At 36.4% G+C, this 23,967-nt stretch overlaps 1 protein-coding gene across 1 annotated transcript in view; it reads left to right on the top strand.

Annotated features, from left to right (window-relative positions):
• Positions 1-23,967, top strand: part of COL9A1 (collagen type IX alpha 1 chain) — a 48,256-nt gene that overhangs the window by 14,579 nt on the left and 9,710 nt on the right. Inside the window, exons 13-27 of the mRNA XM_083858310.1 lie at positions 919-972; positions 3,302-3,355; positions 4,793-4,846; positions 5,530-5,583; positions 5,754-5,807; positions 5,916-5,969; positions 6,183-6,236; positions 7,402-7,446; positions 8,233-8,286; positions 8,388-8,441; positions 16,939-16,992; positions 17,744-17,815; positions 21,856-21,891; positions 21,997-22,041; positions 23,780-23,812. Coding sequence (XP_083714436.1) covers positions 919-972; positions 3,302-3,355; positions 4,793-4,846; positions 5,530-5,583; positions 5,754-5,807; positions 5,916-5,969; positions 6,183-6,236; positions 7,402-7,446; positions 8,233-8,286; positions 8,388-8,441; positions 16,939-16,992; positions 17,744-17,815; positions 21,856-21,891; positions 21,997-22,041; positions 23,780-23,812 — 771 coding nt within the window. The remainder of the gene's footprint in view (positions 1-918; positions 973-3,301; positions 3,356-4,792; positions 4,847-5,529; positions 5,584-5,753; positions 5,808-5,915; positions 5,970-6,182; positions 6,237-7,401; positions 7,447-8,232; positions 8,287-8,387; positions 8,442-16,938; positions 16,993-17,743; positions 17,816-21,855; positions 21,892-21,996; positions 22,042-23,779; positions 23,813-23,967) is intronic.

A 23,967-nucleotide genomic window follows, 5' to 3' on the forward strand; every position in this document is an offset into this window, starting at 1 on the left:
TTGAAAAACTTTCAAAAAATTGAATGCAGGATAATTCACTGAATTTACCAAATTAGCTGTTCTGCAGCACAGATGAGTACTTGCATGAAGAATGAGAGGAAAAATACATTTGAAAGGGAAAGGACACAGCATAAGTTTATAAACAGAGGCCAGGTCCAATTCATATTGAAAACTGAAATGTTAACTCTCTCAAGGTGTTTCACTTGAATTAAATTTGTTATATAACCTCTTTAATATTGAAATATTTTCAAGAAATTTTCAGGTTTGCACTGCCTTGGTCCATGCTTCAGTCTTGCACAAAAAAACATTAGGGAAAACTTTTTGCCATTTTAGTTTGGAAGAAGAAAAAATTCATGGAATCATAGAATGTTAAGAGGTTGGAATAGACCTTAAAGATCATCTTGTCCCAACCCCCCCTGCCATGTGCAGAGACATCTCCCACTAGACCAGGTTCCTCAAGACCTTATCCAGCCTGGCTTGAGCACAGCCAGGGTTGGGGCATCCACAACCCCCCTGGGAACCTCTTCCAGTGTCTCACTAACCTCACAATAAAAAATTTCTTCCTACTACATAACCTAAATTTCCCCTCTTGCAGTTTGTACTCTTTACTCCTTATCCTATCACTACAGTACCTGATGAAATCCTAAAGACAAGAAAATCCTTTATGTCGAGAAAAAATGGAATGAAATATTAAGGGTAAAGTATCATTCTTTATACTGGGGTTTCTTTTGACTAATAATTGAATGGAATATGAACCTGAATGAGTGTCTGTCTGAGGAAGTAGTGTGACTTCATTTGGATTTTTTTAAAGCAGTACATGATGACAGAAAACATTAAGTAGGAAACACGCGTCATACAATGACAGAGCAATATGCACAATATGGATTGGCTACAGATGTATTCCTTTTGCTTTCCCAGGGTGAAGAAGGGGACCAAGGACCCAGTGGTGAAGTGGGAGCTCAAGGCCCTCCAGTAAAGTATTTCCTTTTAAAGTGTTACTCATTTTCTTCAAAATTATATATCTTTTTTTCTTATTATTGTGAGACAACAGATATTATAAAACCTCCATGCACCTTTCTCTTTATTCTGCCATATTGTCTATGAATTAAAGAAGTATTATTTAAGTCTCCTCAAAACCTGCACTGTTACTTGGCACAAAGCTCCATATAGTTCTATGGAACTATTTCATGTTCTAAATTTTGTGTTGTGCTTAGATTGTGAAAATAGTCGGATTTTTTTCCCCTTCATCTTCCTTTTCATGATTTTGATGACTCTCACTTCATTGTGTTTGAAACACAATCAGCTGTGAAATTCAGACTTAACTAAGATTTGAGGATGAAGTTGCAACCGCTGAGAAACAGGGTATTTTTTCCTGAAGTTTTTGCCTTTTTGCTTGCAAAAGAGGTGTCCTTCAATTATACCTAGTTGTTTTCTTGTTGTGATTCACTGTGCTTTGTTCTGACACATACCTCCTCAGCTTGTGAGGAGCTCTTATGGTTACCGTGGCTGAAAAGGACTAAGGAACAGAATAAAGGGATCATTCTAAGTAGGAGAAACCGGCATAACATTTCTATGGTTTATTTTCTGGTGGGGTCTCATGCTCTTTTTTTTGGGGTATAAAAATATTTATTTAATGCCATCGGTGTCCAGATTTGATAATATGCAGGAACTTACCTCAATGCACACTACAGCTAAATGCTAAATTACAAAATTCTTTATGAACATAAACATGACATCATAAACCTCTGGATTATGACTAGAAAAAGATGAAGAACAGACTAAGTAAAGGAAAGAATGCATTCCTTCTGATGCTTGATTCTGAAAATGTGTCCCTGTGGCCCTGGTGCAGACAAAGTACTTGTGTAAGAGGCAGCTTCTGCTGTCTAAAAGGCCTGTGGGGACCAATTCATTTTACTCAGTTTGGTAAAGTTCTAAAATCACTGTGAAATACCGCAGTAGAATTAAAAAACAATAAAAAGTTTACTTTCTTTTTCTTTCTTTCTTCTTTTTTTTTTTTTTGGTGTTACTCATAACATTTCAGTGTATCACCAATTGATCACCATACAGACTCTAAAGTAATGTTTTCTAAATTAAAAATTTGAATTCAAAATATGCATAAAACAATATTAGATAGGTAACCCATGTGAAAAAGGACAGACAATGCTTTAGAGGAATGGATGGAGAGCCTGTAGACTCTGCTGTATCTCCACTAGTCTCCACCACAGCACCTGCAATCCAACCAATGTATTCCACTGGCAAGATTTGCATAAGATAGCCACCTCTGGGGGAGATGTTGCTTTTGATAGAAAGTATTGGATGCTATAGTGTGCCTACTTCCAACTTCGATCTTAGAAGCAGGATTACAGTGTGTTCATCTCCCTTGTAGGGTTACTGTAGCGACTGTTGCATTATCACGGTTTCCCCACCTTTTAGGCTGACAAGGCTTCAAATGTTCTGTGCAAGATCCCACCTAACTTTGTGAGGAGCAAGCAGAGGCTGCCAGTGGAGAATCTGCTCAAGGATTGGGTTTACCTAAGCTGTGGGAAAGTGCCTGTAACTCTTTCAATAACACAGTTGCAGGACAGGCGTATTATGGCTGAGGGTTTGGACTCTGCAGGGAGGAAACATCTCAGGTAGTGTCAGTCTCTTGGGAAGAGGAAGACAGAGCAGCTGAATTTCCCACAATACTATTTTGAAGGAAAGCAATGACAGCTGTGATGATAGTTATGATACACCCTGCTGAATTAGGATGTCTACTCAGTTCAGCATCTTAGTGGACATAAAAATTTAGCACTTGCACTCTCAAAAACATTGGCCTATATTATCTGTCTCTGGACAGATAATATAGGGCAATGTAAAATCTCCTTCATCTGTGCAATCCCCCATTTAAGACAACTCAGCACTTTTGCAAATTTGGCCATCATGTGTTCCTTTCACACAAGCTGCAGATGAGAATGCTCCAACTCTGAGGTAACCAAGAAGAAAAATCAGTGGTATTTTTATGTCCTTATGGTGTATTTGTGGTTTTATAATACAGCCTGATACTTTTGTTATTCTTTTTAAAATTCTAAAATTAGTAAAATATCAAATTACCATATAAATAAAGAATTCTAATACAGCAGTAGTTGGATTTCTCCTTTAATACTAAGAAAATAGTAAAATAATCATAAGGAAAGGGTGTAGAACTCTCGAGTGTTCTGTCTGAAATCAGAAGCTTTCAGGACAGTTCTGTTGAGAACTGTTTTAGGTCAGTTTTGATGAGAAGAATTAAGCATAATTTGAATATACTTTTCTATTTCAGGGCATTCTAGGTATCAGAGGTATAACTGGTATAATGGGACCTAAAGGTACCAAAGTGAGTATTAACCTTTCTTTCTATAAAATGGCCTATACAAAAAATAAATAAATAAATAAATAAATATATATATATACAGCTCTGAATGTTTTAAAAGCTTATTTAAGCTTCTTCTTTATTTCTTCTGTATTTTCTCTGTCCTGCCAGCTGTATTTCCATAGCTTCTGGAAACTTCTGACTTCATAACTTCTTGTTAGGAAGAAAGGTAGCTCAGTCCTTCTAACTAATGAAGGACATGTACTCTTCACTCTTTTCCCCCAATCCTTGTATTTATAGTAGTTTTGCATGTATGAAGGTCTGTAGTTAGCAAGATAGCAAGTTATAACAATTATAAACTATAGCATATTTTAATTGAAGCTAAAATTTATTAAGTAGTCCCTCCAGTGATTTGTATCTTCCAAAAGCCTTTTACTCCCATCATTATCCCAGTTTTTGTCAGGAATTTTTATTGAGAGTTTGTTCTTTTTCCCAGTCTTTCTTTGACATCTCTGTGTCTTAAATTTCTGCCAGTGGGATTAATATTTATGTGGGCTCTTAATTTGCTGGACAATTTTCCTTTTGTTTGTCTTAGTGTTTCTATCTGTTATTTCAAACCTGGCTGCTACATTTCTAGTCTCATTAATCTTGTTAAATCTATATGGTAAGAATTTCTGCAAGGAGTAGAACATAACAATCCTGTCACTGTTTTCTTCTCCGGAAGTCAAATCACATAAATTTTGTGATCATCTGTCTTCAGAGACAACATTAAATATCTCCTGATTTTAAATCTTCTCATGAATGGTGTTTTGTAACCTATTGGACATGTTTGCTAAGCTATTACTAACTTACTTCATTTTTTTCTGTGTGTTTTCATTTTTTGTGTGTTCTAGTTCTTTGTAGTTATTTGCCTACATGTTTGGCAATGTTTTGTTTACTTGAAATACTTATTACATCTGTGTGACAAAGGAGTTCCATGTTCTCTCTAAATCTTTTTTGAAACAATTTTTTTCTCTCCATTTACATTTATTTACAGGGTAGTGATTACACTGTTTCCTTGAAACATATGTGATAAAAATAGCAGTACTGCACTTGATGATTTCTCTGCACATTTTGATGTAATTCTATTATGTGGTGAAGGATACAGTGTATTTAAAGAAGACAGAGATTTTTTGAAGTAGCATTTAAAGGTCTACCTCCTTCTTAGATTTTTTAGAGAATGATCTGAATGTTGTGTTTTGACTGATGTTTTTTCATATTTAAATATATTTGCTTTCATATCTCCATTAACAAAAGCAAGATAAATGAAAAGAATTGATTTGCTTTGTTTTTTTTTTTAATTTGAGCTATAAAGCTCTTTCATCTGTAGAGACTTTGTAGTTCCTAGTAAAGCAGGAGGATACAATAAGTTATTACTGCTCCAGCAGATCACTTTAACATCTTGTATTATCTGTTTTGTAGGGAGCTCGTGGTCTTGATGGTGATCCTGGTCCCCAAGGTCTTCCTGGTGCACCTGTAAGTAGAGTGTGGGTTATCCAAACACTTCCCAGTTAGTGAAACTTTGCAGCTGTGAATCAAAAAAGCCTCTGATTAATCCAATTCTATTGATTCCCCATAGGTGAATAAATGTTGTTAGAGTGATCTTGAGTCAGTAATGTCTTAATGTTCCTAAAGAATTTGAGGTAGATGAATCCATTTTAACTTCTTAGTATGTGATGGTTTCCTCTTCCTTCTGAGTCCTTCTGTGCATTAGGGTGCCTTGGAATTTTTTAGGTATCCAACTGGAACAAAACCCGCACAGGGCGATTTGGGCAGTTTTTGTTGGAGGTTTTTATTGTCTATGTGTTTTATTTGTTTGGGGTATTTGGTTGGTTTGTTTTTTTCTTAAATTCTTCATTGCTCTCTGCTTCCATAACTGGAATTTTTGCTTGCAATAGCCAGTAACTCTGTGTTAAACAAACAAGTGCAACGTCCCTTGCTTAGACACTCCTGAAATCTCAGGTGATGGCTTGAGTTGTGTTTTTTAAAATATATCTGTCAGCTGCAGCTTTAAGAAACTGCATTTTTAAATATAGTGTGATTTTAAGATGTCTCCTTTCACCAAATATGAATTGTACTTGATTTTCTGAGAGGTTTAGCTAAAAAATACAGGGAAGTTTTTTCTTGTTTTATTTATAATTTTTTTTTTTTTTCTGTAGGGGGATCAAGGACAGAGAGGTCCACTAGGAGAGGCAGGTCCAAAGGGAGAAAGGGTGAGCACAGACAAATTTTGACTCTTTTTGCCTTACAAACATTAGTTACTTAATAGCATATAAACAGTGCATAACTCTCAGAGTAATGTGAATGAGTATACATTGACATTCTTTTAATCTGTCATTTCATTGTCTTTAGCTTAATTTTTAAATATTGTTATTATTCTCAGGGTCCTCAAGGTACAAGAGGAATAAATGGCCTCCCTGGGCCTAAAGGAGAGCCTGTATGTATATTTAATTTCTTTATTTGTTTCATTTGCTGTTACTTTGTATATTAGTGCTTGGGTAAAATCTTTTCCATGTTACAATAATTTTTTTTGTCTTTTTTCAAGGGCTTACCAGGAGTTGATGGCCGTGAAGGGATCCCTGGAATGCCTGGAGCTAAAGTAAGGCACAATTGGCATATTTCTGAGCTTTGGTCGTGCCCTAGATTTATTCATTAATTTGTGGCTGCTGCTCATGGCTTTATGCACATGATGAGGGTAATTGAATTAACATTTCTTTACTACAGAACTGAAAGTATGTCAACTCTGTGTTCCAGAAATAAATTTTTCCCTCATGTTTGATTTGCATATATTACAACTTAAAATGTTTTACAGGGTGAACCAGGAAAACCTGGAGCTCCAGGTGATACAGGGCTCCAGGGATTGCCAGTAAGTATCAAATATTTTACCTTTGAAAGGTAGGCTCAGTTCAAATTGTAGAAAGGCTGTGTATAGGTTGATTTGATATTGGAGTAATTCCAGTGAAAATATAAGCAAAAGGCTCAGAGGAAGTATGTTTAATGCAGGGAGAAATTCTGCTATGTATATGCAAAACCTCTACACAAAGGTCTAGATCTCCTTATGATGCCATTGTGAGGAACTTGGCCCCACAAAATATTTGTGGTCAGGATGTGACTCTTGTGTTTCTCCTACCTGAGACCCTGAGGATACTATGATGTGACCCCACAATTAGGGCTGGTCTCATTAGATTGACCAGGGCCAAACTATTCCCAGGCTGAGCAGGAAAAGCTGAGCTGCTAGTCCAACATACCTTCTGTGAACAATCATCCTTTGATATTCTCCTAGCTCAGAACATCTGGAGTGCATCACACTCATGCTTCTTTCTGTGGGTCTCCAGTGTATATCCCCTGTGGGGAGCTTGCAGGGAATCACTAGTGCTTTATGGGTTCTTTCAGAAGGTAATCCTTGTGCATTAACTAAGTTTGAAAACTGTGCCAATTGTCAAAAGCTAAATAGAAGCCTCTTTAAAACACTTTGCTGCAGGAGTAATTGCTGTGAGGTATGGTGAAGATGTTTTAAAACAGAACTGGACATAAATTTGTAATACTTAGTGAACTCGAGCTTGGAAGACGATTTGGTAAAAGCATACTTGCTATGAACTGTTGCAGAGAGGTGAGGAAGGAATGAAAAATGTCCAAACGTAAATTAAAATCTGCACCTCCACTCTCAGCATACTGGGACAAGCATGTATTTCTAGTGTAAGACAGAAGTTACAACTCCTCACTTATCTATGCTCCTTTTGCAATCTATAAAATAAGAATAATACTCCTTTTCTGTTCCTCTGTAAACAGAAAGAATTCAAGCTTGGTCTCTTACTGAATGAAAGTGCTTCAATATCAAGTAAAAAGATTAGAAATACTCAAGCATAAGAGATAAAAAAAAACAAACCACAAAACAAACAAACAAACAAACAACCCCCCCCCCCAAAAAAAAACCCTACAAAAAACCAAAAAAAACCCCAAAAATAACCCCACCCCAAACCACCATTTCCAATCCCCTTAACAACAATAAATGTAAATATTTTTTCTTTCAGGGTTTCCCAGGCTCTCCAGGTATGAAAGGCATTCCTGGCCCAAAGGTAAAATGTCTTGAGTATTGTCTTTCTTGTCTAAAGCACAAATAAAGTGCTAAAGTATCTAAAGTTCTAAGATATTCAATGAAATTGTACTAACCTTCTCTTGTGTTAAGAGACAAGCCTTAGGCTGCAGGAATTAAATATAGTTTTTAATCAGCTTTGGCCTCTGCATTTTCATGATTCTTGTGCTACACAATGTGGTTTTCATTATTCTAGGCATTAAATAATACCTAAAAAGGGCCATTTCCTTTTAAATTTGTGGAAATCATTGCTAGAGGAAGGTTTTGACATGCCTACCTCACTAGATCTTGAAATGACGATTCATAACAAGAATATTATTTATCGCCACCCTAAGCTGATTCAATCACAGAAGTTGTTATCTCTATTTAGGTAGCATCAAATTGCAACATCAATTCCAACTTAGTTAAAAAAATTGTTGTAAGATTGAGACTGTGGAATATTTCAGATAATGATGTTTGAGTTTAGCTGTAAGTAATTGAAAAAGAAAACTAGACTGAGACATGATTTTTTTGTCTGAAATTACATGGAGTGATACTGCTTTCTGTGATTTGAAAACAGCAATCAAATCTGTTTGGGATTTGTCAGCACACAAACAGCAAAGGAACTGAAATCTGATTTTTGACAAATTAGATAGAAAGGTTTGGTCAAAGTTAAAAGAACATCAAATAAGGCAGAAGTTAAAAAATTAACATAGACAGATTTTGTTTTTATTTTAAATGGAAGAGCAAACCGTTGGCTTGGCTAATATTTTTATTTTCTGCCCAACAGGGTAATAGAGGTCCTCCTGGGGTGCCAGGGTTAATGGGAAATCCTGGTAAACAGGTAAAAACCATCAATCTTATACAAAATATCTAGAAAAAAAATATATATATATAAGATCACTTTTCAAATTTGTCGCATTTCAAATTTGTTCCCCAAAACAGGGTCAACAGGGCCCAGAGGGAGAAGCAGGTCCAACAGGACCCCGGGGACCACCGGTAAGTATGGAATAAACTTCTAATTCAGAATAGGTAAAATTGCAGTGTCTCAAGATAGGGTTGCTGAAGCTAGCCACAAGGTAAAATTATTATTCATCTTAAGTTCTAAAATTTGAGGTAAATACCAGTTCTTTACCTTCTGTACCAAGAGGATGTGCATCATCACATAGAGAAATACAGTCCTGTATATGTCCAATAATGTCCTATGATTGTTTTTGGCTTTGGTGAAAACTTAAAAATTTAACCTTTCTTTTATAGTCTTCTTGTCTTTGTATTAAATATGCCAAGTAAAAGCTGAAACGGAGAATAAGTGTGGTTTGAGAGAAAAGCCAGAATCAAGCTCCTGTTCTTCCCCGCAACAGTCTGGTTGGCATTATTAACATAGATATAGTGGTGTGAAAAATAGGATTTATCTTTCACTGGAAGCACTGCTGCTGTAATTTCTTTCCCTGAAGATTTTCCTTAACACTAGAAAGGTTTGGAAGACTGGAGAAATGGCTGCTAGGCAGGTAGCTTGCTGCAGGAAATAAATCTGCTAAGAAAAGTGAACTGATGATATTTGTTAAGGCTCAGTTTTGAAGAAAAAAGGACAGCTGGATACTGGAGAGTGTTGGGTACTGCTTTCTGATTTTCTCTAGAGTGGACCTGACATGGTTTGAAGCTGCATAAGGCTGATCTAATTTCCCTTTGCTGTTAATCCTTCTGGATGGAGAGGAATGAGAGGATCAGTGATTTGAAGAAAATTTTCATGCACAAATATTCACTCTGATGACATTAACCAGGCTTCAGGCTCTGCAAGCAATTGGTTTTTCAGGCTTCCCTCTTGCCACTGATACCCTGGGGATGATTTCCTGGAATTTTCTGAGCTTCTGCTGTAATACAATGACACAAATTTTGCTCATGCAGTTGAAGGGTTATTCTCATGCAAGGATTAGTGAGGTACTGTCTGTGATTTATTTGTAAGGGCCAGGAATATCTTCTCTGAATTAACTCCTAAAGATACACCAGCAGTCAGCCAAGTAACAGATTCCATTTTCTTCTAGGTGTGTTTGGTTTTTTTTTTTTTTTTTTCCCTGTGGTTCATGCTATCATGTGCTAGATGTATTAATGCATGAGATCACATTTATTTTGGATAGTCTTTGCATTGCTGCTGTGTCCACAGCTGCCTTAAGAATGATACAAAATGAGGATTATAAGAGCATTTACTAGGATGGAATACAGGTACTTTTCAGCATCCCAAATATCCAACTAGCAAACAAGTTTTTGTTTTTGTCTTTATTTTTGTTATTTGTATTTAAAAGTACACTCAAAAAGGTTTTCAGCCCTCTTAGACTGATCCTGTACACTTGTAACAGGAACAAGAATTGTAATTGAATTAGACCAAAGTAATTGCCCACTCTGATAATGCACTGTAATCTGCTGAAGTATTCTTTTAATCCTTTCGATGTGAACATGAATTTACAAAATCAGCAGTCCGTAGAACAGGGGTTGACACACAAGGTTAATTATTAGTAACCCTGTAGATGGACAGAAATACTTAAAGCAGATTAAATATAGTGATTTTTCCTTTTGTCACTCTAGAGACCAGCAAGACATCTGGATTCCTTGCCTTTATTTTCTCTGTGTTTATAAAGTGCATTCATTTTGGAAAACATGTAAACATTAGAACCAAAGCATAGAAAGAAAAGTTTTGGTCAAACAACGTGGAGAAAGGAAGTAAATTTGTATGTGGGACATCAAACAGTAAGCGACTTCTCTTCTGTAGTTCCCTTAAAGCTGTAAAGAGCCTTGGATAATAACTATGGTGGCTTTCATCAGCTTGAGACTACAGGCAGCATATGACTGGAATAACTTTCTTTTTTTTTTTTTTTTTTTTTTTTTTTTTTTTTTTTTTTTTTGAGGAATGCTTTACATCTACACAAAAAGGGGGATGATGAGAGTTTCTTTGTTTCAGTAGGACACAGTGTTGTATTATTGAACTTCAGAGAGCTTTGGTCTAAGCTGAGTCAATATTTATTTCCAGGGCAGAATAAAGGATGTTTTCTCTTTCTTCTGCAGCAGATACATGTAGAAGATACATTTGAACTACTTCTTTTAGGATTCTGCCCTTCCATTTCTAGGGAAAAAAATAATGTGCTGTTTAAATAATTCCATATGACATGATTTTTCAAACTTCTAAAACTAGAAAACTTGGCAATAAGTTGAGAAAAGCAATTATAATTCAATTATAATTGTTCTAAAGAGATTTTTATTTTCTTTCCTAATTTGAAATTTTCTCACAGCTTTAACACTTGATTGTTTTAGACCAAAGTTGCATAACCAAGCACTTTCAAAGCCTGAAGAATTTATGATTACTATTCAGGTATTTTTCTTGGCCTACTTCTTATTTTGAATTATTTACTTTATAACTCACTTCAGTTCTTTCTCCTTGCCCCTTTGTTCCATTTTATTCTTGCTATAGAAGACTAAGGTAGAGGTCAGGAAGGGTTGGGCTTACTCCTTGGAGAAAGAAAAAACCTTGATGTTTTGCAGGATATGGGGAATTTCAGTCCCCTAATATATCAGTTGCACAGCAACAGGCACACTAAATTTACTCCCCTATTTCACTTACTCCTGTTCCTTGCATTGCAACTGAGTGAGACAACACAGCTGGTGGGTCCAGGAGGGCCAGAACTCCAGAGGAAAGGACATCTGGTGAAGGTCCATGGAGGGATAACAAGGCTGACTCTGCTAATATGGCCAGCAGGCTGGTATTTGCATTAGGGAAAACTTGCATGCTTACATTTGTGTTATATTTAAAAATCACAGGGATTTTTCAGCTTTATCTACTTCTAAAGGACATTTTTTGAGAAAAAAATTTCACTTCAACTAGTGTGTAGTTTTTCAAAATTACACAAGAGAGTACTATTATCAGTGGCTCTGTGGGACAAATAATACTTTTGTATTGTTTGCCAAATAACTTGTAGAGGCCTCTGTCATAAACCATGTTATTTTAGTGTATTTTGTTGTTAACCAGCTGTTGGAATGTAGTTGAAAAGATATTGTTACTAAACAGCAGATTCAAATTTTGGCCTTTCAAGAGTGTGTAAACTTTTATAGTTTCAAAGGGAAGACACTAAATATTTGAAAACAAGATTACTAGCTCTAGTTAAAAACTCATGGCAAACTCATGTGTTAGGAGACTCTTTTTCCTCACCTCTGACAAATATCCTAGGAGGAACTTGCTTTGAAAAGTATCACTTTAGTCTATTATTGCTTTTCCTTAAAAAAACTTCAACTGGTATCTTACTGGGTAGGGGAAAAAAACCCATTTTGTTATTCACGTGTTCAGTAAACTGGAAAAACAACTGGAGCAACATGGAAATTTTGCCTTTTATTTCTAAATGAAACAGATTATACACCCTACTCTGTTTTGTTGGTTAATCTTATGTTTGCTTCACATCGTTCTGACCAATCTAAGTAATTACCAAACTCATTTGTGATTTAAACATTTCCAAGTCAGTCATCATGGCAGGTGGGCCAAAGGAAGAAATTCTCAAATGTGGGAGTGTCATTCCTAATCAGTGGATTTTAGTCATGCTCCCTGAGCTGCTTAACCATTTTCTTTCATATTTGCTGAGATTTAGTCATCTAATTTAGTTTCTGCAAAAAATACTGACCCCTGCCTCTGCTTTTTCATCCTTTGCTTTTCTTTAACTATTTAACCTATAAATTGCTAACATTTTGAGAGCCTGTATTGCACCCTGTGGTTTTGCAGAGAGCTTTTAATATTGAAGTAATCACTTAAAGTTCAATATGTGTCTAGAATATTGAGCAAACTCAATGCATATGCAGGCCAACATTCATATATGTTGTTTTGTAATTAGGAAGGAATACATATTTTCCCAACATTAGCAACATAGACTAAATATCCAGCTGCCTAAAATTTGGTACCACAGCCCCTCTGAGAGACTTCTGAGGGGCCCTGGTCAGTTGGGCTGACTTCCTCTCTGGAAGTGCCGTTGTCTCACTATAGAGAGGAAACCTGGAGAGTACCTTGGATTTAGTACTCAAATGTCACACAGCCTAAAGTTAGAGGAGAATGCTGTTTTTAGCATCTTAAGTTACTTTCAGCTAAGTAATTTTCTGGTCTTTAAAGATATTTCTGTCCTGCCTATGCTGAAATGTAACTTTGGTTACCCTAAGTAGTTTAGTTAAAGTAACTAAAATGCAGCTTTTCTATCATATTCCTTTTACATGACTGCAACTGAAATAATGTGTCACTTTCTGTAGTTGGTAGATAATAGTAGGATTTATATGCTATGTTTAGGAATTAGTGGACATGTTTTTTATATGTAATTTCAGACATGTTCCACAAGTGATGTCATAGTTTACCTTCAAAGTAGAGCTAAAGGGGTTAGTTAGCATTAGAGTGTTTATAGCAGAGTCAAAAGGACAAAGTGCATTTCTATCTTTGCAGGTACTTTTTATCCAGTAAACCTAAGCCTCTAGGTAAATGTGAAAAAACTTTTTGACTCTGCCCAACTTTGCAACAGGGTTTGTACGGGGTAGCACTTTTTCAGTAACACTTGCAGATGACATATCCCAGTCAAGATTTATAAGCTTTAAGCCTCTTCACTTCTCCTAGTAACCACACCTGTCTTCATAAACAACATGGCCAGATTCTTGTCAGATACCTCTTTGTTTACCCCTCCTCCACCTCCAACAACAACTTTTCTTGACTTTTGGGCACAGTAGACCTCTGAATGTCAGCAGATGTTATAATGTTGGCTTCTCCTAAGGAGTGTAGACAGTAAAATGTAAAAAATGGGTTTGTAATGGAGCTAGTGTACCAAAGCTGTCCTTCAGCTAACACTGTAGACACAGAATGAAAGGTGTCTGCCCTCTAGACTTGGCCACAAGAGGATGACATCTAGTGGGTTGTTGCTTCTGCCCAAAGCATGGCATAGTTGAGAGAAGGGAGCATTTCATGCAACATCTACCTCTTACCATCATCCTGAGCAGATAATTATTTAATTATTACTCTGGCAAAGTTGCAAAGTTACATTTAAAATCTCAGAGAAAGTTGCTTTTATGTTTACTCTTCTATCAAATGTTAGTTTACTTACTTGGATGATTTCAATACTCTGTTGAGGGTCAGAGTCCTGTTGATGCTTCTGTGGATAAATCCTTGAACTTAAATGAGTATTTCCTCTGAGATTTTGCATTACAAAAATTTGGTAAGTTGAAGTCTTATAAGTATATAGTTGAAACATGGGCTTGCAAAAAAGTTTGAATATGAAGTTTTAAAAAATCCAAAATGTACTTTGTTTATTCTTCTTTATTCTGCAGAGATTTAATTCTCCATGGCAATCCTATGACATATATTTAATAATATATATAAAAGTTAGTTATAATTAATAACAACATTTTAAGCAGTAAAGGGTTATTACACTATATGCTGTGGATTACTTCTCAAGTGATTCTAATTAGTGTTTCAATGATCTGGGCAACTAAGTGAGATGCAAATTAGCTGGGATGTATTCTCATTCTTATCATTCCACTCAATTGATGAACAGGAAATCAATAAGCCAGTGAAACTCCCTTAGCATGCAAATGCATTCTATAACTGTTTGTGAGAATTTTACAAAAGGATCACGTCTTCAAAATTTCAGTGAGGATGAAAACCTTCCCAGGCAACCTAAAAGGAAGGTCAACTGTAAATCCTGTAAGGTCTTCTTACATGTGTTACATTAAAAGGCTGAATATAACGGGTCTGTGAGAAAGACATTAAATATTTAAATGTATTGAGTGATTCAGGCATTGTGCCTTGAAACAAAGGAAAGGTAGATTTTGTGGTAACTACAGTCTAGCACAGGAGCTGTGGAAGGGCTGCACCCCTGTGGTGTTCAGACTTGCAGTGCTGTGCTGTCATTCCACACTTACCATTTTCCATGTGCCTTTCCTGGAGGCATGGAATGTTCACCAGCATGGATACAAGCTGCTCTGTCTCAGCTCACTCCAAACTAGAGTGGCTACTTTCCCTCCTCAAGTGTTTCACCTCTAGGGAAAGTACAGATTCTGAAGTGTGTCGAAAGTGCATAAAACCATACAGATTCTGGTAGTCTTTTTGTTAAAACCAGTGCAGCATGCCTATTAATTTGTGGGTGGCCTTAAGCTGTGCACTGTTACACAGGAGGCTGCTGTCTAAGAAAGGTAGGCTGAGGACATGGCCAAACTGTCTTCTGCTCCAAATACTGCCTGTAGTGACTTAGAGCACAGAGGAACATTTCATCTAACCAAGAACACATGTCAACATGAACCAGCTATTACAGAAACCCTCCTATAGGCTGTGGGGGAAATGTAGGTGCTTGTAGGACATAACTTATGTTGCATTTTAAATGTTTGCATGAGGACATTTCAACATTACAAGATGCCTTTTTTTTTTTTCTTTTTTTTTTTTTTTTTCCCCAGAACTATGAGTAAGCAGCTTACTGTAAAACCTGTCCTAGGGCCATTTCAGTCTGGTATAACTTGGAGGAAGCATTACAGTCTTTCTAGTTATGCCAGGGATGGGATTCCTCATTCTTTGGGTTCCAGTTCCTCTCTTACTTGCTAAAACACTGCTGCAGATCTTGCAGTGCTGGCCCATAGTTTGAAATAATCTGTCCTTACAGACATAATGTCAATGATTACAGGAAATACTATTCATTTGTATTCTGGCCTTCCGTAAACTAACCTCATTCTTTGCTTCCTTAGAAAGGCATTGTGTTTGACAAAGTGCCCGTGGTGTGCATTTGACAAAGGATTTTTTCTGCATTTGAAATAAAATGAAAGTTTTTTCTTGAATTTTGTATGACAGCAGAACTTTTGATGTGCTTAAGAGATTTATTAAAACAGATTTTAACTCTCCGAAGATTGTACTCTTTTTGTTTCATCTCTGTATAGCAATGTTTGTTATGAAAATGATATGAGAAGACAAGTTTCTAATGTTGACCATAATTTTAGTCTTCATCTTTCCGGCATCAAAAATGTAGCAGTATTCTAGGTCAGAGATGTAGTTCAGAATTTTGAGAATAAATAAAATTTTAATACATTTTCTGGGTTGTACGATGAAGGTGAGTTAGGGGACATTTTTTCTTTCTTTCTTTCTTTTTCCCAACATAAAAAAGCTTCTAGAAATTATGCAAAGTGCTTTAAATTAATAGGTATTTTAATACCATAGGATATTTTGAAGGAAATTAATTGAAAAGTCTGTTTATGTTTGGTTCTGTGATCTCTCCAGGATACCTAATTATTTCTTGAATTGTAGTCTTAGTTTTCCTAAGCTTGTGTGAGAAGTTGTCATTGCATTTATGACCTAGTGTAAAAGGCCATGTCTGCTGTCTCCTTTTATTTAGTATGCCACAATATTTCACAATATTGTTCTTGTTATGAAAAAAAATCCTTTATTTAAAATTATATGTTGCATAGAGCACTAGAATGCTAAGATCTGCTTTTATCTAAAATTTTCTGTTGCTGTATAATACTTTATCAACTTGCATAATTCTTGACACTTCAATTCTTGACATTTTATCATCTTAAATGTTCTATCTTTCTTTTATTGCAAATACTTCTTACACAGTCACACAGTGAATTTAAGAAAAGTTTCCTAAGTGAGACCTAGGCTTGTGTTGGGATGTAGTTTGAATTTATCTGTCCAGGGATATGTCTGTATGTGCGAGAATAAAGCTATAAAACTTACTAGGCTGTTCTGAAAAATTTAATCATAAGGGACAAAATCTTTTGAGAAAGGTACTTTAGTTCAAAAATTGTTTAAAATCTTTGCAAGTTTGGCAATACGTCAGATTAACCCAGAGTATGTATTCAAATGGCTGCATTAAAAAAGAGTTGTAGCACTAATGTGCGTATGATGATATGAATGGATAAATATGTCTGAAGTGAAGATACAAAGATCCAGTAAAGCACATATTTATGCTTATCACTATTATAAATGGTGATTTTTAAAAGGGTTTTTACCCTTCCCTATAACACTCTAGATTTTTAAACCTGAATGAGTTTGTTAAGCGTTACTTCTGCATTCACTTTTCGCATTTATGCATTGAGGATCAGGTGCTATAAATATGTGGTCAGGTGATGAAACTAAGCAAAAGCCTAAAGTTAAATATGCCTGCCAGAGTTGTCATAGTGAAGTGAATGTGTTTGTGACAGGTAACTCTCAGGTGTGAGCCCATGAAGGGAACTTCATTTTGCTTAATCACTCAGCAAAATTACTTACTTGAATCCTTTAATGATGAATAAAGGTTATATGCCATTGTTTAAAATGTTTACTCAGAAAGTTTCACTGGTTTTAATGAATATGGTATTTTTGCATGATGAAAAAGAAGTTTTAGTTAAACCCAATGGCTAAGTAGTGTGCATCACATATCATTAAGGGGGGAAAAAAAAATCATACTTTATTCCCAGACTGCAGGAAGAATTCCAGGAAATAATGTTGTCCCTCTATTTCTGCTTCCAGGGTAGCAGAGGGGAGACAGGCCCTGCAGGTCCTCCAGGTTTACCAGGGAAGTTGGTAAGCAGTTTATTTGCATATTCAGTGCTTATGTTTACTTTTAAGGAGCTATAGTATCATCTGGAACTGCACCTACCCATTTAGGCACACAGGGAGCTGAAAATAACATTGAAATGAATGGTAGTTCAGTTTCTTTTTCAGTCCTCTCTGACTATGCTAATATTAGAAGATGCTGTTTTAAGTTACAGGGAGGTGTGTGTGACTTTTTCTTCTGCTTGATAAACCCCTAAACCCTATGACATGCAAAGCTGAGTGGCACACTCCTGTGTGGGCTCCTGGGAACAGGAGTAGTGACAGGCTGGCTTTCTGCTAACAGCTTTGTGAAACTAATGAATGGAGCACATTATGAATGCCACCTTTTACCAGGGCTCCTGCAGTATTTACACAGAATCAGTCAGAAGCATAGCTGGGGAGGTCTTGGCTGAAAGAGCCTACTGTTACTGAGGAATGTGCAAATCGCAGAGTGCAAGATCTTGGGAAGTATTTTTAAGAGAACCAGTCTGTCACTGAACGACTGGAGGATAGAAAACCCTGTAAGTAATTTCTGTGGTGATTGTCAGAAATGAATTCATAAGATTCTGTTTAAAGTGCTGTACTTTGGATCAGCCCAATTTGCATCAGATAATCCTCTTTCATCAAGCTAAGTTTGTTCTGGGAATAAGGTTCTGCCCCATCTGCTTCAGGATATGACCCTCAGTTGTTCATTCTAAACAAGATTGGCTAAGTTTACATCCTTGACTTATTTTCACAGGGTCCCCAGGGTAATATGGGACTTCCTGGACTGCCTGGTCCTCCAGGCCTTCCTGGTGGTAAAGGTGATCGGGTAAGAAATGCACTCATTCATGCAGTTTGATATCAGGAGTAAACACAATAAGTTGAGCACTTATTGCACAATAAGTGAGCATGAACTAATGAGCACAGTAAGTTGAGTATGAATTAATTTCTGTTTTCTTGTTTTGTATGTAGATATTTTAACTGCTTGAAAGTGGTGCTCTCTGTGACCATTAACTACTCATAGCTCATAAATGTGTACAGAAGTCTTGACGGTGTCACTTAAGGGAGTGAAATAAGATTACTGCTGTAAATATTCTTTTGGTTTCTTAAGTTTGAGTCATTTAAAGTCCTGAATAGTACTGCCACAGCCAGATACGAAATGGTCAGTCAGGGTCTGTGGTCCCTATAGAGCTTTGCAATTTCAACTCCCCCCTACAGTGATAATGATGTAGATTTACATATGCCTCAGGGCCCACTGTGGAAATGCACATGCTAATGCAGCTATTGAGACACCTATGCACACATGCAGAATTATAGGATATTAGTACTTCTTCTAGTATTTTGTTGAGAGGGAAGGATTGGGCCCTATGGAGCTCACATAACTGCAGAATATATCTTGCTTTGCTCAATAAATGTTAGTGAAGATAGTACATAAATACAGAGATGTTTCTTATCTTCTCTTGGCTATAGGAGACTGCAAAGGATGGAATTCAGTTGCCAAACTGCTGACATACTCGATATAAAAATATTAAGTTCTCTATTGTGTCTTCCTTACTTGAGGCATGTCTACATCAGTATTAAATGGATTACACTTGTGAAGTGTCTCTTACATCCTTCTGATAACCCGGGGACTGCTGGACTGTTAGTCAGACATGGGTATAACTGTTATAGAATATTTTAGCTGAACAGAGGAAACCTGCTCTTGGTATGCTCCTTGTGTACATCATAGGGTTTCTGGATAGGGTTTGCTGTTGTTTTTGGCAGCTTTTTTCAAAAAAGGTTTTCAGGTACTTAAAAGCAATCTTCTAAGTCTTTGATGTTGTTGAGGTATTTTTTTTCATGTTTGTTTGGTTTTCTTTTAATGCTGAGATCAGGACACATGTTTCTAGTCAAATGTAAGTATTGACATAAAGCAGTCTCTTTTTATTAGATTGGTAATAATTCATATTTAAAACTTCTCCAGAGGGAGGTTGAAGGTACTGAGGAAGCGAAGGTAGAAGGAAAATATCTAACATTTGTTGCAGTGCTGACAGCCTCCCTCCAAAGGTGATGGGTTTTCCTCATTTGCCATATAAATGATTTGGATCTCTAGGAGAAAAAGTAGAATGTAGATGCTATAAACAGACCTAGAGAGGTTCAGGCTACAGGCACGAGGTTTCTGAGTATCTAACTGGCAGATGACAGTAACTTATGCCTGGACCTTTTTAAAAATCTTGAGGTCAATTTAATGCTCTGTAAAAATACCTTAAAGTCCAAATTGCTATGCTAGAAATGATATCATCCTATAATTGCTTTTCAGCTCCCACTTGTATCCTTGATTCATATTTTACTTTCCAGTTGCACAGAGGTTGGAGTGAATTTTCTGGGGCAGGATTAGCACAGCTGCAGCCTTGCCAGCAGCACTGGCCTGCAGTGTCTCTTCCAAGTCACAAGCCTGGAGAGCACTGTGCTACTCTATCCTTCCTCTTCCCTTCAGCTTTTGCAGCTGTATCAGTCTTGCACAAACAACCTTGTCAGGTTGGAAATAGGCATCTCTGTAGCCTGTTAACCTCTGTAGCCTGTTAGTCTTTGGGTCAAGGGTCAAATTACTCCCCTTCTAGGAGTAATTTCTAGTCTGAAGTAATCTTTTTTCCCTTTCTGATTTCAAAACATCATGGTTTTGGACACAGGGATCCTATAAAGTTCTGTTGTGTTGCTTTATCTGTATAGTAAGAGCTGAGGTAAATAGCAGACAGAAGCCAGTAGAATTGAATTTGATATATCAGTAGTCATTCTTGATCCCAAAGCTATTAAATATTGTGTACTATCTACTGGCATCTTGTCTACATGCAGGTGATGCCCAATTAAAGAATTAAATCACCACCAAAGATACCACCAGAATTAGCTTTTCTGAAGTAATATGTAAAAGTGAGAGCTGACAAAATTCGATGGATATAATAACAACTGAATATTACAACTGTAATATCATGTACTAACTGCAGGGTCAGCATTCCTGTTTCCAAGCCCACATGGACCAATCCTCACCATGTCACCCTGTGCCTGGGTGGGTTTTCAGGTTGGAAAAGGAGGTCACAGCCTAGGTCCTTGCCTCCTTTGGAGCCTGAACCAGACTGCCACTAGTTTGGGCGAGGAGCTGTGTGCATCAGGCGCTCACCCGACATAATCTAGCAGAGAGAGCACTATAAAGTGATATAAGAGCAATGCCTTACACTTCAGTCAATCTTACTGGGTGGTTATGGCCACACAACATGGATAATGACCAAACCCCAGCATTCACCACTTAGGCTGTTTCTGATTCACGTGTTTTGGATTGGTTTCATACACTTGGGTTCTGTCTATTTTAGTCAGTTAAACAGCACCAAGCTAAGTGCCAGGCTTTGGCACTGCAACATGATCCTTTGTGCTGCTAAGTAGTTAAAGTGGCCCCTAGTACAGTTTTGGATCATGCTGACAGGCAGTTTTGCAAAGAGTTCTTGAGTATGATTTGAGAGGGATTTTTGCAAAATAGGTAGGCGGTATGTCTAGAAAAATGAGTATTTTCATAGTTTGACATCTTGTCTTATTGCCTCCATTGCAATTTTTGGAGTCAATGTAGAATAGATTCCTATAGTTTCAGTTGTGATTTTCATATTTGCTTATGCAAACATTGTAGGACATAGCTCACAAGAGCGATAGATTCTTCTAGGTCAGCTTTATCTTTTGGCTGACATGGAAGATGTTTTATTGCTCTAAAGAATAGTAAGGGGAGAAAAAGAACCCCCAAAACAATGTTAGGTTGGAAACCAATGTCTTTTTGTGTAATTGAGAAACCCTAACAAGGCACAATGTTAAGAACACTTCAGCCAAAATAGTTTCAGTGTTGTTTGACAAAGCCAGAATGTTAAATAGTTCTGTTATTTATACTGCTTAGCTTTGTGGATAATTTAGTATGAGCTCTTCATCTTCAAGAACATGAGAACATGTCAGAATTAATTAAATTCATAAAAGCTACTCCAGGCTCTGTGTGCCTATATCTTATGTGAATTAAATAGATCTCTGAAATGGGAGATAAACTGATGCATCTCTGTCTGTTTTAAAAAAAACAGGATTATCATGCACAGTTATAGTTCATTTGGAATACATATCTTTGAACATGCACAGACTGCAAAGAATATTAAAAGGATGGTGGGACTGGTTTTCTAACAGAATACAAATACAAAAAGATTTTCCTAAATGATATACTGTTCTAAAAACTTAATAATCTTGCTCTAGAAAAAAAATTACATATAATTGAAATTAATTGAGTCATTAATTTATTTCTCTTTGTTTCCTGCCTGTCCACATGGGTACATTTTGTTAGAGGATTCTAAGATGAAACATAGCCTAATTTTTTTTTTTAAAGTAATATTAAGTTTAAGATACAAGCCCTTCAGCTTTGACTGCAATGATTCAAACTCTAGACGACATTGAGAATTAAATAGAACACAGGAAAAGATTGTGAGTGTACTTGTGGATGTCTCTCTGCTTTTCCCACATTAGCAGGGCTGGTATAGCCTACAATATGGAATACATGATAGTGCTAGAAAAAATGATACACTTACTGGATTTATTTACTTGCAGCTTCTAAGCAATTCTCAGAGCAGATCTGTAGCAAATGCAAGAGCAGTGTGGTGATGGATTATATGTTCTGTACTTGCCTTCACTCTGTCACATAAATTACACAGTAAGATTTAAGTGCTTTCATTGTCATTCTTAAAAATTTGCAGCTTTAAAGGTCTCTTGCAGGACTGTAAAATTTAGGATGAAATATAATTTAATGTGCTTTAGAACCTGAACTTTAAAATTCTGAAGACTTCTCTTTTTTCTTGTTTTTAATCTTTAACCTTTTAGGGTTCGGTGGGTGAACCAGGACCTAAGGGTGAACAAGTAAGTCATGTTAGAGATCACGGGACTTTAAATTAATCACAGTACCAAATGTTACATAATGTTGACTAAATCTGAAGACTAACAGTATGTCTTTCTTTGATATAGGGTGCACCTGGAGCAGAAGGAGATGGAGGAGAGAAGGGTGACTTAGTAAGGAGCTTTTTTTTCCTTTACTTGATATAGAATGTTGTTGTCGCAGTAAATTAAAAATATAAAGTATTGTTGGAGTTTTTCAAGTGTTGTTTTCATAATAGAAAGGCACATTTCAGTTTTTATACCAATTGGCCCTTGCAGAGCACAGCAGTTCTATTTGCCTAATTACTCTATTCCTGCTGTTTTGAAAGCACTGAAATATACAGGTTCTGTTAGGTGTACAATATAGTACAGACTGCCTTGAAGAAAAAGGACTTGTCTGTGTTTGTATGTAAATACGTATATACAGAAGAGTGTTTATATTAAATATATATATATACACTTGCATACACAGGCACATAAATTCTTGTTGTTTGAGAACCTGAGGAGGAGCAAGTAGTTTAATTCAGGTCAAACAGGAGGAGAGTTAATAAATATCCTTAACAACTGGCACTTAAAGGAAATATTTTGTATTGACTTTCTCATTGGAAATAAGATCTGCCATCTGCTGCTAGACAGAGGAAAAATAGACTGGGAAGAAGATGTGGCATTGTGATATTGCATATATACACACACACACACACACACACATATTTTTATAAATCTGTATCTATATATCTATCTGTATGCTGCAGGAGTATGGCATGTTGTGAATTGACATGGGTGAAGCCTGGGTCGTGTGCCCTTGGGTAAAGGGTTTGTATTCCTGCCAAAAGAGAAACCTACTGGTCCAGTGGCTCCCGTGGGGCCTCATCCAGCGAAGCCAGAACTGATTTTCCTAAAGGAAGTAAACTGCTCCCTGTTCAAAGAATAGTAGCCAGTTTGTGTGTTGGAAATGAATGTTTTTTTCCCTCCATCTAGTGAGCTAGATGTCCAGTAACGGAGCATTACAATCATTCTACAGATTCCCAGGAAGCAATATTGTGGGTTGTTTAAGTGTGCTCCCAGCTAGTCTGGTTTTAAATGGATAACAGTTATTTCTATTTCAATTATGACATATTATTAACAGACAGGCCTTTGACTGGAAACCAGTTATTTCACCAATGACGTTTAGGAACTGGGAAAGTACAGTTTACAGAAATTAGTCTAAATTTCTTCAGTGTTTTCATGCTAATACATTTCACAGTTGATTATAAGATTAAAAAAAAAAAAAATTGTTTCTTTTTTTTTCAGTGAGAGGAAAATCTAAAAATTCCTGAATAGTGGGATTGCTATTCTCAGTCAGGTGATCAAGGGATTTTGGTATTGTTGAAGCCAGGAGGAAGATTGCTGGAAATAGGAACTTGTAGGGGTTTGGCTTCTTCACAGAACTTTAGGTAGTTTCTGTTGCAGTTCTTTCAGCACTAACACAGGACTGATATCCTTATGTCTGTCACTATGTAGAAACTAGAAAATCCCGGTTAAAAAAAGATTCTTTTAAAGGTATCCAAGATATCTTCTACCTAAGATTGTCCTGTGGTGTAGATGTGTTTGAGAGGTTAGAGCCATGTGTCTAATGCCAAGAGAAGCAATACAAACCCAATTTTTTCTTATTTGTACCTTACAGAAAAGTTTTTGAGAAAAGAGTTATACAAAGCCCATTCAAAATAAAGATTCTATTATCAAAGGAATTGTAATAATTTGTTGTGCAATTTTACATAAATCAACTAAATATATGAAATTTCTTTTATATTGGAAAAAATATTGTGTCACATTTACTGCTTTGTAATGTTTGTGGTAGGATACTCTCTTCTAATATAGTTTGTTTTCTTTTTAGGGTGACATGGGCTCACCAGGAGCAAAGGGAGCTGTAAGTATAATGAATAGCATTGTTACAGAAATACAGAGATCTAGTAGATCATATAGATGGTTTTCTGATTTAAGGAAAGAAAAATGCAAATAACAAGCTGAGCTTTTTATCACAGTTAAATGGAATGAGTTTAGCAGCTTCTCTTCTGTTTTAAT

Source organism: Zosterops lateralis, assembly GCF_965231275.1.
Source record: "Zosterops lateralis genome assembly, chromosome: 3".
In the NCBI taxonomy this organism is placed as follows: Eukaryota; Metazoa; Chordata; class Aves; order Passeriformes; family Zosteropidae; genus Zosterops; species Zosterops lateralis.